This window comes from Stegodyphus dumicola, chromosome 1 (genome assembly GCF_044657685.1).
Source record: "Stegodyphus dumicola isolate Sdum_Otavi_A_Nest chromosome 1, ASM4465768v1".
Taxonomy (NCBI): Eukaryota; Metazoa; Arthropoda; class Arachnida; order Araneae; family Eresidae; genus Stegodyphus; species Stegodyphus dumicola.
In genome coordinates this window covers 244,554,393-244,568,344 of record NC_140768.1, presented here as the reverse complement: position 1 = coordinate 244,568,344, position 13,952 = coordinate 244,554,393, and the positions used below count along the sequence as shown (strand labels likewise).

General features: G+C 32.6%; 1 protein-coding gene across 3 annotated transcripts in view; it reads left to right on the top strand.

The window, feature by feature from the left end:
• The window catches only part of LOC118192603 (synaptogenesis protein syg-2-like), a 367,366-nt gene that overhangs the window by 271,246 nt on the left and 82,168 nt on the right, over positions 1-13,952 (top strand). For all 3 annotated transcript variants that reach the window (XM_085827019.1, XM_085827023.1, XM_085827027.1), the window contains exon 6: positions 10,764-10,897. In XM_085827019.1, coding sequence (XP_085683145.1) covers positions 10,764-10,897 — 134 coding nt within the window. The remainder of the gene's footprint in view (positions 1-10,763; positions 10,898-13,952) is intronic.

The window sequence follows — 13,952 nt, the reverse complement described above, 5'->3', positions numbered from 1 at the left end:
CCAGCCCGTTCGCAGGATTCGTACCTTGGACCGAACTACCAGTGTTCAGTGTACTGCTCGGCCGCTGGTGGGCTCCAAGAAAACAAGGAACCATGACAATAGCAAAACATTCTTCTTCATATTACAAGAATCATTCAATAACCTTCTTGACAGAATGAAGTATTGTCGAAAGATGCAGCTTTTCACAATAGATTTCAAGTAAACTAAGGTATACAGTTGTCATATAGGAGCCAAAATATTCATGCAAGCAGAGAGTACTTGATAAATATAAGCAGACAGTGCTTGGTATGACTGGTTGAACTTCCTGTACCGCCATTAGAGGCTTAAAAGGGCTTAGTGGAGCTATTTAATTAAAGAAACATTGAGATCTAAACCAAGGCCTAAATCAGTCCCGTTAAGCAGTAGAACTACCACCTTACTACATGAAATAACTTAAAATAGAATAAACAACTAAAATATGAACTTAAGTCTAGGAGCTGGTGAGATTTACCAGTTGCACCAACAAAAGCACATTATTACATGCTTTGTAAAATATAACACATGTTACATGCATGCATAAAAATGTGTTACTTACATATGCAAAGAAATAAAATAACAGAACATCATAAACATTCTAGTTCTCCTTTGTGCTTGGTATATAAAAACGATAATTCTAAGTGCTTCCTTCACAGAATATTCTTCAGAATGTCACACCCTTTGCTCTTGAATTAGTGTACACTCTAGCCAGATATGATTATTTGAAAACAACAAAGCACCATTCTCCCTTGAATGCATCTTCCTGGAGGATTCTTTAAGAGAAGCTGGGTCATATTCCCATTAAACTCTGAGAAATTCCATGTGTAACCAAAGAAAGGCAACCATGTAACAAGTCTTTCCGCCTGAGGTATGGCCAGATATGAAATATTCCTTGCGCAAGTTTAACGTGCGAGCTCTCTTACTGATGCAATGGGATGAAATCGTGATTTCTTCGATTATACATCTTCCTATTAATCATCATTATCCACATCATTCTCTGTAAGCGCTCATGACTGTTAAAATATAAACACAAACCCCGTAAGCATGCAAGCAGATGACATATAAATTTCTCAGTTCAAATCCCATGACGGTATCGGTATTTTTTAACTATTGGTGTAAATTTTGTTTAACGAAAATACTTTTAAGAAAGCAGAAAGACAACTGAAATTCCATAGAAAAGTAGATTTTAGTTTATTTTCTTTCAATTTATTGTACTTTTTCCCAAAATTTCACACTACTGATAGTACATTATTTGCCAAAAATGCATTCGAGATCTAAATGTTGGAGACAGTCCCATAGCGAATTAATCATGGCTTATAATAATTTACATGGGGGATGCAAGTTGTCATATTTTCATTATCAATATTCATTTATGTTTTATTACTTATATATTACTCGTCTTTCGCTAATGTTGCTGAAAACGACTTAAATTTCAGTATGGCAGCAAAAATAAATAAATATGCATATAAAATATAATTTTATATACGAATAGTTATACAAAAAAATATTTAGTAAATAATGTTCAACACGCAATAGATTGGTCATAAAAAGACAAAGAATCGTTTTTAAACCATTTACTGAGAAAAAAGAATACTGATATGATGAACTGAGAAAACATTGGACAAAAATAGAGAAATATATGCCAACACTTAACCCAGCATCGAAAATTCTAAACGTACACTGCTGTGCTGCTATTAATAACTTTGTGATTTTGCTGTTGAACTGTATGGAGTGTAAGTGCGAAGAAAGCGTTGCTTAATAATAGAGCTAAAAAGACCAAAAAAAAAAATCTGTTAGCAGTAGTGAGTCCAAGAGCAGACTAGGAGATTGTGAATTCAGTTGGGACATAAGAAAACTCAGCAAACCTTCCAATGCGACGTTAAACACAGATTCGTTTCAGATTTCCTTTTTCTTTCCCCTCCTTTATTTAACTACATTTTATTTTCTCAAGCTTTTAATCTCAATTACATGACATCAGTGATGTAAATTTCAGTCATTATTAAAACACAAGCAATAAATCATAAAAATATCATTATTTGGAACTTCAATAACATCCATGTAGAAGTCATTAAACATTTAGGGGGAAGAAATATGAAAACTCAGTGTTCGAATCATGCATCTTCTTATTATTGATTGAATGCCTTAACTACACTGTGTGCTAAGATATTACATTATGGAGAAAGAGCTACCGGATTTACGATTCGAGAAACCGTTACACGGTTATAATGCCCCAAACCCCAGAAGCAATCCAAGAAGGCATAATGTTCCCGGTCAACCCAGGAGGACAATTTTGATGCACACAGTCTGGGAATTAGATCTCAAGTCAGTGGACGGCATGCATCCACCAACAAAGAGAACTTAGTTACATTGTAGACTCCCCCAGTGTTACCAAAGAGAGCCAAACCTCCAAGGACAACCTTTGATATCAAACCATGTAACGGCCCTACAACTAACATCGCAGTACCAGTGCGGTCCCAGGCGAGCCTGAATCTACCACCATATAAACGACGGTTCTAGTCATTGTGAAGTTTGATTATTTACTACAGAATTGGAGTCTGTGTAAGTACAGATCCTAGCCAGAACGCCGGAAGTTGGCCCCCAGGGGGAATCCAAACGACAGTATTAGAGATATATAAGGCATATGAAAATACTAAGAATCACGCTAACTAGATGACTAAATACAGGTAGTGACCAAATAGCGTCTGCCATATTTAATTTATGCAACCATTTACACTATAAAGATTATGAACATTTAGAACAGAGAATATGAAAAATTAACCGAAGTGGATTCAAACTATGGATCTCTGACGTATTAGCTGGACATGATAACCACTTACGTTACAAAGACACACATGGCAGAATGTGAAAATTCATTACATGCACTTAGAGATTAGAGTACTGAGAGAAATTGAACCTCGATTTTCCATCTTATTTCTCAGAATTTCGAGCTACGCTTCAGCGTTAATATAATATAATAATGTTAACGAGTACATAATGTGAAAGAAATTAAATACATTTTAACGTACGTAAATTGAATACTGTGCACTTCCTTTCCTGGAATACATTTCATACTAAAAAAATAAATGATTTATATATAAAGATAACATGTACGTATAAACAAAAATTGCTCGAATTTAGTGGGACACGTTCACTAATTCTTAAGGGTTAGAGTCATGTAATACTACGAATGAATTACTTTAATTTTAAGCAGTGAATACTGTTATAGAATTTTAAGGGGACATTCAGTTAATTATAATGCAAAATGTATAATGAGTTGCTATGGTATATGTTTTGTTGGTGCCAACATAGCTTTAATTACACAGCTGAGTGGGCTAAGCTGTTTTAAATTGCTGCGAAAGTAACTGCAGTTCCATAACTTTTTTTGAATTTTTCAAAATTGTTTGTATTCCAACCATATGAGTTCCTGAGTAATTTGCCACGTTGTGTAGTTCTCTTTTAATCGATATAAAACTTGATAAATGTTTTCTTTCCAAGCACGAATAGCGCTTCACACGCTTCATCTATTTTAATCTACGAAGACAGATAGACAAAAATATGCATTTTGTTTAATAGAGATATTGAAGGCGTTTGAGAGTTAAATATTTAGTGTGGCCATTCATTTGCATACATAAAGTTTCTTAGAATTATATGCAATATTACATGTAATCTGTGTTAACACTGGGATGATCAGTTCGTCATAAAATTGCATCTTTCTTTTAGTCTGATAAACTTTTAAGAGCCCTAATAAATCAAATATAGAAATTATTAGAATCTTTAATTACGACATGTTATAAGTAACATAAATATATTCATTTTCAGCTTTCAAAACGTTTTGTTTTCAGAAATATCGAGCTTTCTGCATACTCAGACAACTCAATAATATTAAAATAATCAGAAAATGCATACAAGCATTCATTCAGAACTATTTTAAAACGTCAAATAAACAATACCAATTTTACAAGTATTCTTTTCAACATTAGTAACACAATACAGCATCTTTCCACAAGATTGATTGAAAGCCGTTTTCCGAAAAATGATATCTTTACATCGCTTTGAATACTTTCAGAGATGAAAGATGAGCTCTATTTTGACATTTATGGAGTAATAAGCTCATTTGACAAGCATTCTAGTAAATGTCTTATATCAGGATTTAGATCCTTAATAAACTTCATGCTGAACATTGTGTATTCGATCTTGCTGCTACACCTAGCACAATAAAAAAAAAGAATGGGATATTTCTGAGTCGAATGCGTATTAAAATGTTTTGAAGCATGTTTATGTATTACTCAGTCATTGTTTTGTCAAGTTTAAAATAACGAATAATGTTAAACTTTGATTTACATTTTGCTTAGTTTAATAGTTTCTGTTATTATTTTAGAATGGGTATAATTTTTACAAAATATTACTACAGAAACTAGAAGGCCGCATAAAAAATTAGATTTCGTTATTTTAAGAAACTGATTTTTTATTTAAAATGTCATAATATGAATATTTTGATAAAGCACGTCTGTAGTTAGACGTAGATGTCTATGAATAACAATTGTGGAAGAAAGACCGAAGTAAGAACGTTTTTGGACACGCTGTATGTATGAAAACACAATCTTGTTTGGTTTTTCTTCCAGAGTTTCTTCATTTGCCATCAAAACTTGTAATGTATTATGCTTTCGAATTTTCTTGAAGAGAAAGCAGCTGTATAATGAAAAAAGCGTTCGATTATATTGAATATGTCACGGATAGAAACGCAGTTTTTTCTTTGACCTTAAGTAAAAATAAAATTTTAACAAATACTTGTAGTTCTTTGGAAGCACACTTCTAATTTGCATCCTTCTGCTAGACAATAGTTTTACCTTTCTTTTTGATAAATAGATACTTTTATCTTTCTAGTTATTCTCTGAAATAAAATATTTGAAAGTAACATTTGGATTTCATTTTCCAGATTTTTTAGCTTTATTAAAACTTCGAATAACATGCGTCAAAACCTTGAAGGATCTGGAGTACTAATAATTTTCAATTTCGAAACGAACTTTCCTTAGTTTGTAAAGCTGAGTAAATTCACTTTCATTTCAACTTTCTCTATCATCAGAGTTGTCATTATTTTTGCTTGGTTCTTGAAAGGTAGGCTATATAATTAATTTCTGAGTAAAATGTTTTGGCACTTTTAGTTTGCATCCATTGGTAAGTTATATTTGCAAATGGAGAAATTCTCTTTCCGTAAGTTTCGAATTTTTAGCTATATATCTTGACATAAAATACCGAAATTTCCATATCCGTAATACAGTCTTAAATTAATTACTATATTAAAATATAATGGTACATAAAAATGTAAAATAAAATAGTAAATACTTTACAACAAATATTACAGAATAACAAAAGTATTACAGAATCTCTGATTTATACTTTGAAAAATTATTTCTGCCATTAAGAACTAAAATATGAGTTTGATGCTGCGCTATGTTGTGTATTGTAACGCACAGGACATTGTTTGAGCGTTTGAAAAAACAATTATTGATAAAACGAAAATTTTATGTTTACTTTAAACTTCATATTAAACAACATAAAAACCTGTAGCTGTAATTCAACTGTAGATGAAGAAAACTTGCAAGAACTAGGAAATTAAATGGCAATTTGATCCATGTTGTGCATCCTAAGCTTAAGAATTTAAATATTCGACAAAGAGTAGTTAGAACTTTTTGACACTCTGAGAAACACAATTATGTGGTAAGAGACAGAAAACAGCATCTGACAAGAATTCAAGAAAACGTTTTTACTAGCTGATTAAGTGATTCTTTATATTCTGATTCATCAAGCAATTGTTATAGAATAATTTCATCACCTTTTTAGGAGTTAAAGAAAAAGGTAAAATAATAGGATGATGCACATTATATCTACCAGTTTGAGTCGTGAACCCTGTCAGAATGCATGTGCGCATGTGTGGCATACTTAATTCCATGGAGAACTAAAAGTCAATTTTTTTAACCACAGACCTTGGCAAGTGGGGATTGCAGCAGTGTGAGTCTTCATTAGAGCAGACGTTTAATGGGTATTGTGGCGAAACTCTGCTTAGACAGCTGGATCGGCAGAATTGTTGAAAATATAACTGAAGAATATAATTTAGTTCCACCGCAGGACGGCGCAACGGGACGCATAAATACAGCTATACTGCGACTTTATTCCACAACATATGTTAAGACGCAACATAGATACCTTCCTGCGTTGCTTCGGATCAAACGGGATGACCATTAAAGGACATTAACTTCAAGGATCATTGATTCTATGTTATTCGTATTTTTATGGGTGTACTGTTATCTGATAGTCGTATAAAGCTGCTAAATCATTCTCACTGTTATTTAAAGTTGGGAGATGCACTATGTGCTACTGTATGTATGCCATTCTCATACACTATGTGCTGCTCTTGTGTATGCCGTTCTCATGAGCCCTTCATAAGACATCGATTCGGATTGAGCATGTATGTCTGCACACGTAGTGGTAAATGGCATGAGAATTTCCCAGATTTAAATGAAAACTTTTCTCGTAGGTGGAACACATTTTATTATTATAATTTGGAAAAAAAAATTTACATCTTCAGAATATTAAATTATTCAGTTAGTAGCTGGAAGGCAGGTTTTGAGTTTGTTCGATTGAGAACAGAAGAATAATTTCAAAGAATCCATTTTCATTATTCAATACAATAATGATAGCGGCTGTTTTGCAATGGAAATGAATCTGCAGGAGGATTACAATACTATGTCGTCTATACTTTGATATTTTTTTCTTGATAATTCTTCATATATTGTTAAAATATAAAGTAAAAGAAGAGATTTCAGTTTCATTTTCAAAAGTTAATAGAGACAGAAATTATATTCATCCTCAAATTGTAAAGACTTTTTTAATCCAAAGGGACAATTTGCTCAGAAGGACTAATAATTTTGTTTTGACATTTTGCGTCGATTCACTACAAGCGTTATTTCACTTTTCAGGTTGTTGCCACCTAATACTATCCCCCTGTATTATATTTTAAAAAATTAAATAATGAAGAATCTTCATAAATGTATTCATGTTTCTCGCATTGTGATAAAACAACGGTACCTAGAGTCATACAAATTTTGAATAACGTAATTTTCATGCGAATATGAGTATCTGGAAGCCCAAATTTGAAATTTGGAATTTGGTTTACTATCAGTTTCATATTTGTAAAACTTATTGTAACGAATTTTTTTATTAAAAAAACTCAAGGATTTCGTAGCGAGCAATGGCAACGTTCTACAGAAAAAAAAAAAAAAAAAAAGTTTTTATCTCCAGCGCGCGAGACTGTGTATCGGAAATTCCAAAGATATGCTCATTTAAAAATAATTTTGCAATATTACTCTTGAACTGAATTTTATGAAGTGCGAAGAACATGATAATTAATAAATAAAGGTAACACAAACAATGTTAAAAAACGCCTCTTTGGACGTAATTTAAAGCCTGAAACTTTTCAGATTTAAATGTTTTTTAATTTTTTTATATTTAAGCACGGATTAGAACTTTTGAACAAAAGGTGGATATTTTTTCTTGTAAATAAATATTAATGCTAAGAACTAGTTTCCTTCATTACCGCCGCGAAACAAATCAGAGGCTATGAGAAATTCCTCTAGTCATGCCTATTTCAACTACCTATTTCAGCAACCTCTAGTCATGCCTATTTCAACTACCTATTTCAACAACCTCTAGTCATGCCTATTTCAACTACCTATTTCAACAACCTCTAGTCATGCCTATTTCAACTACCTATTTCAACAACCTCTAGTCATGCCTATTTCAACTAAGTGTATTTTTATATCAGTAATTTCAGTATCGAATTATTAGAAAAATATCACAACTTTTGTCCACTCTTTAGATCATATTTCGTTTTTAAGGACGACTAAAAGTTTGCTTAAATTTTGCATTAAGAATGCTTTTAAATTCTGAATTAAAAAGCTTTAAATGTTCATAATTCACAAAAATACCATAATCATCATGGATTTCTTTTTGTATGGTTTAGTACTTAAACTATTTCCGTGTAAAAAATATTCTCTCATTAAAGAATTAAATTTACCTAAAAATTTCAAATTCGTGTGTCATTTGTATAACTCTAATATTATTCTTCGTTAAAATTTTTAAGTAAAACAATTACATTAGTTTATAAAGTATTTCTCCTGTCTTCTTATCATGCCTTTGTGGTGTAATAGTCAGCACGCTCGACGCGTACTCGAGAGGTCCGTGGTTCGAGTCCCGGCGAGGGCATTCCTCATTTTTCATCTCTTGCTTCCAAATAACATAATATCTCTGCACGTTTATCATAGTTATTAAGTAAAACAATATAGCCGTATAGATTTCTAAGGGCAACCAAACACAGCTCCTTCTTCTAAGTTCACCGCCCCCCGGGCAGAATGGAAAGAACGACACACATTTTCATTTTGAACTACGGTATAAGAAAACAAACTGAAACGTAGCGGCATCTGTTGAGGAAAATAGTAATAAAATTTGATAATAAAAAGTAATTTATTGAAGTTTTGAAAATACTAGGAAGGATTGGATTTTAACTTATATTATTATATAAATATGATAACTTTTCTTGAATATGAAAACTTAAAGAAATTCGATTCACTAACCGAAGGAAGTTTTACAGATATCTTTTTGCAAAACCAAATTCATAACTGTGAATAAGTGTTCAATAGCTATTAGCTGTCAAATATGTAATTTATTTCTCTTTTGCGAACATAAGATTCATGTTTGTTTGAGCGAAATTTGAATGCCAGTTTAGTTTGGCTGACGTATGAAAAACCCTACTATTAAGATATGATATAAATTCTTCAAGAATTAAAATTAGATGTGGGATCTTAAAAACAATCGAACAGAGAGCTTTTCTGATACATAGAAAATAATTTAAAATCTGAATGGAGAATCGCAGCGTTTTCCGTTTTCTGATTGTACGATGAAACGGAATAACCGCAATATTTTTATATTTATTACGTCTTTGAATCGCCATGATGATTACATATTCACACTTTTTGACAGTAATAAAGAAGATTTTACCAAAATTTTATCTGTTATGAATTCGATAGATACAACCCTCCAGTTTAATTTTGAAACTGAATCTGATTATTCCTTTCATTTCCTGGGTAATCTAATTATTCAATTTTTTTTTTAATCCAGTGAATTTTATTTCAAAACTTCTCTTAACAATAAACCATTTTCTACTTGTTTGTTTTCCAGTGTGAAATCACGTCACCTTACTAAACAAAAAGTAGTTTTTTTTTTCTTTCTTTTTTTTTTTTTTTTCACTTTTATGTGTATCGTGTTTTAAAAGTAGTTCAGAATCTTTCTCAAGAAAGTTATTTGAAATCGGTAGCTACTTGGATTTTCTCTCACAGTGATTGATAAAGACCTTTAAAACATTTCATTTTCTCATCAAAAAAGACATGCAGTTACCGACAATAATAACTTTGTCGTTGTTTTATTTCATTCTTCTATCAGCAACAAAATCTCTCGGATTCTCCATTTGTTCAACATCCGTTTTCTATCAGCAAAATTCAGCATTTATTTTTAAAAGATCTCATCTCTGACTTAAGTTCAATTCACGTTTGTGTAGCGTTCGGGTATTGCATATTTTGTCATATATCGCACAAACGATAATAGCGTGAAAATTTAATATCAAAGTAAAACTGTGATTTTTCCAACTATAATTAATTGTACAAATCACAGTTTTGACATTAGTTCTGCAATTATTATCTATAAAGATTTTTCAGTTGGTGTACTGAATTTCCTTCTCACATTACACATTGACGAAAATATACATCTTCTTTAACTTATAATAGTAATTCAATGCAGGCCTTCATAAGGTTTTAGAAAACTCTAAATCGTAGTCTTTTACCTTTCGTCACTGTTTTCGTATCTTGTTTAACTAATGACAGTAATTCCAGTGAAGTTCTTCATATCGTTTAGGGAGCTCTACTACTTACTCTTTCACATTTCATTACTGATTTCCTCGACAGATGACGCTAAGCTGAGATTCCGTTTGTTCCACTCATTGCTTTTGACATACAAATGGTTTCTGATCTTCGTAGTTTGCAAAAATAATTTTTGTTTGGAAAAGAAGGACCTGTGTCTGTTCGCCATTGAAACGGATAGAGTTTTATTTAGACAAAGATTTTTTTAAACTATAAATTTATGCAATAGTGCGTTCATCTTCCATTTACACCGTTCCTCGACCTAATCTTCTATTTAAAAAGTAATTAATTAGAGTTGTCTTTTATTCTTTCTTCCTTTAAGCAACTGTAAAGAAACAAGCTGGATTTTTTTTTGAGTGCCTAAAGCTTTGGTTTAATTACTTTCATACCTTTTTGTCAGTATTCAAAGAGAGCATGTAATTTTTCTGATGCATTTCTAAACAAATGTTTTACTGTTTTATTATACAAAATTTGTAATTAATATCCCGTATGCCTGAAAAATTAATAAACTGGTCTACGTAGAAAATATAAACATAAAATAAGGACAGAAATGCAATATTAAACAAAATTCACTTTATATTGATTTAAATCATTTTTAGTGCTCTATGAAGGACTAAAAATAAATTGTTAGTAAAATTACACATGATAACCTTTTGTATGTAACGAGATGCACATGAAATTATACTGATAGAGTGCTAATTATTATTCCTTGAAAGAAATTTTTAGCAATAGTATTTAAGTCAATGAAATAAATTAAAATTTTCTTTTATTTCTTTACAGACTCAATGAAAGATGGCCCTACTATATCAGGTGGGAAGAACGAATACCAAGTAGGTGAAATAGTTGATGTCAATTGCACAGCATCTAGATCCCAACCTCCTGCAGAGCTGCACTGGTACATAAATGATAAAGAGGTACACATTACAATTATTTTATAATATTTTGCTCTTAAATTGTAGAGTGAATTGAACAAACGCTACGAGCAATAAGTTTAGAGGATTTAAGTGCGATATATAGTATGATATAAATCTATGAATATTTAAATACCCACTTATTTTCTAAACGAATCCAACAAACGTATATGAGTTATAGAGCACACAGAAACAAAAACGTTTCGCCATAGAATAAACGGTCACAAATGCAGCTATTACGCGCTGGTTATCACAGTCAGACACGTCTAGAAACGCGAAGAATCTTCGTGTTCTGCACTATATTTCCGCACTATGATTCCCACTTTCTTGTTTCCCAAGATCCTCTTTTAATTTTTAACACTCTTTTTCTTTCTTTTCCAAGACCCTCCTTCATTTTTACTCTTCAGCTAATAAAATAGAATTTTAAATAATTTCAAAAACGTATAACGTTTTCGTTCTTCTCTTATGCCACCCTCTCAGAACAGATTTATGTGGATATCGTCCTACGGGAAAGTGTAAAATGGCATTAAACGTCTTAAGAGTTGCGCTGATGTGTCTTAAACGTCGCGCTGATGCAATATCTGCGGCAAAATATTATAATCTTGCCAGGTCTAGGAAGGTCCAGCAGCGATTGCGAATGGCCAATGTGCATACAAAAAAAAAAAAAAAAAAAAAAAAAAAAAAAAAAAAAAAACCTGCACTCGGAAAACGTGATTGTAGGGCGATGGCGCTACAGCGCATTTCAACATGGCGGTGCACGCTCATCTACATGTGACATTTCCAGGCGAATGGATTGGCGACCATAACTTGGTTCTCTGACACACCCGATCTGTCTCCTCTCAATTTCGTTTCATGAAGACATCTGAAATCTTGCACGTGCCAGATTCTCATTGAGTTCAATGAGGGTCGTATTACCTGGCTTTTAGTAGCTACCGCAGAAATCAACGCTATGACTGGTAATTTTCAAACCAACTAGGAACTCTTAGGTTGACGATACCAGGTTTCCAGGAAAAGTAATAGTTCCCATTTGGAACAAATTTAAGAATTCTTCATTTCAGTAGTTGCTGGGTTTGTGCATGTGATTTCATTAGTACTTCTGTTCTTTGTTCTAATTCTGTAACACATCGAATTTTCATTGCATTATTTCGTCCTACGCTACTAAAGTTTATTTGTGTTCGGTACTAAAGTTTATTTGGTTCGTTACTAAAGTTTATTTGTGTTCAGTGAGACTTTGGTTCGATATTTTGCGCTGCTTTTTGTTCATCCCTTGTTTCGAATTGTGTATGTGCTCCTAAATATAAGGCGCGGTTCAGCGAACACCCATTGTGTTTGTAATAATACATTCTAAGGTGAAAAGTGTTTTCCGGTGTGTTCTATTACCCGTAGATACAGTAGATTTATGACGCGTGACTTAAGTGATGTAAAACTACCTGCTTAATATTTCATAACGATTACAACACCAAAAACAACCTTGTTTCTTTTTCATATAAGGCATCCTGAATAATTACACTCAACAAATACATACTTCGAATTTTATTTTCGACTAATACATTAAAATGTAATAAAAAAAACTTTTAATTTCGCAATGATCAAACCAAAGAAAAGACTCTGACTCTTTATTTAGAAAAATTAGAACAGCTGACTTAAAGTGAGAATGAAATATAAAGTATAGGGCGGATTTTAATTCCATGATTTCACTTGTCATACAAAGAAGTGCCTTCGAATTAAGGGTAATTGTAACCAGTAATGACTGCTGATTCTTTGCTAGACGTGGATTCGACAAATTTACTGAATATAGGGGTATGACATGTCACACTTTTTATAGAGTTTCCAGTAAATCTCTTAAAGACCATAGTGGAGAATGACAGACATGCACTCCTTTTTCTAGAATTTTCAAAATTCGTTCAACGGAATTTAATTTAATGCTTCTAGGAAATAGGAAATAATCAGTGGAATACTCTTCAAATCAGGCGGTTGTGAACCGAGATCTGTGAAAGGAGTAGTTATCTTGCTAATGCATTCCATCCGGATATCAAAAGAACATGAATGATCTACGTGACCCAAGGCAGATTTATAATCTTAGGTGCAATGAGGGTCTTTGCTAAAGGTATGAAAAACCCTAAACATTGTCAAAAGAAAACACCCCTGAACACCCGTGATATTGTGCTGTTCTGCCTGGCATCTAGGATCTATGCATTATAGTGCTGGCGCAAAACTCTGAACCAACTAACAACGAATAAGTGATAGCTTAACTTTTATTATGCTCGCTTCCAATCGTGCTTATAATCAAGGAGTTCTGTGGTCTCTGCAAGAAGCTGCAGAGACGAGCAGTGTGAAGCAGCACTTTCAAGAGTCTTTGGCTTCAGAAGTCCGTACAGAAAAGAGAGAGCTGCACTGTCCGTATACTACATGTTCAATTACACCCTTCATTCAGTTGTGCTCACTTGTACTAAGCTTTGGGTGCCACTGGCTACGTATGATGCGGCTGAGGTTTAGAAGGTCGTGATCATTCAAGGTTGATTGTCCCTTGAAGTTTGCGCAATTGGTCTTTCTTTCTCAGATATATGTCTACTCTTGCTATCTCTTGACATTGTGAAGCAAGATAACCAAAGCACTAGAACTATTTATGAAATTGAAGGACAAATATTCCGAACATCTATTATTTTTCTCCAGTTGAAGGAATCTGATTCACAAATTTTACCAATAATTTTAGTTTAAAAAAATTTTAGAGAGGGTTAAATTTCCAATTGTAAATATCTTACATCAACGTACTCACGTGCACAGTAATGAGGCAGCAGCTCTACCACATTTGCATAAACTAATTCAATTATAATGAAATTATATCTTAATTCAATTATACCCCATTGTACAATCAACTGCAGTGTAATATAAATAGATTATTATTTTACAATTTCCTCCTACAGAACATATTGTACTGCAAGTTTTAGTGGTTGAATGATGTCAAATCATAGTGATACAAAGATAACAAACACTGGTTAATAAATAATTAGTGGAATGTTCTTCAAATCAGTTGGTAGCGAACCGAGATCTGTGAAAG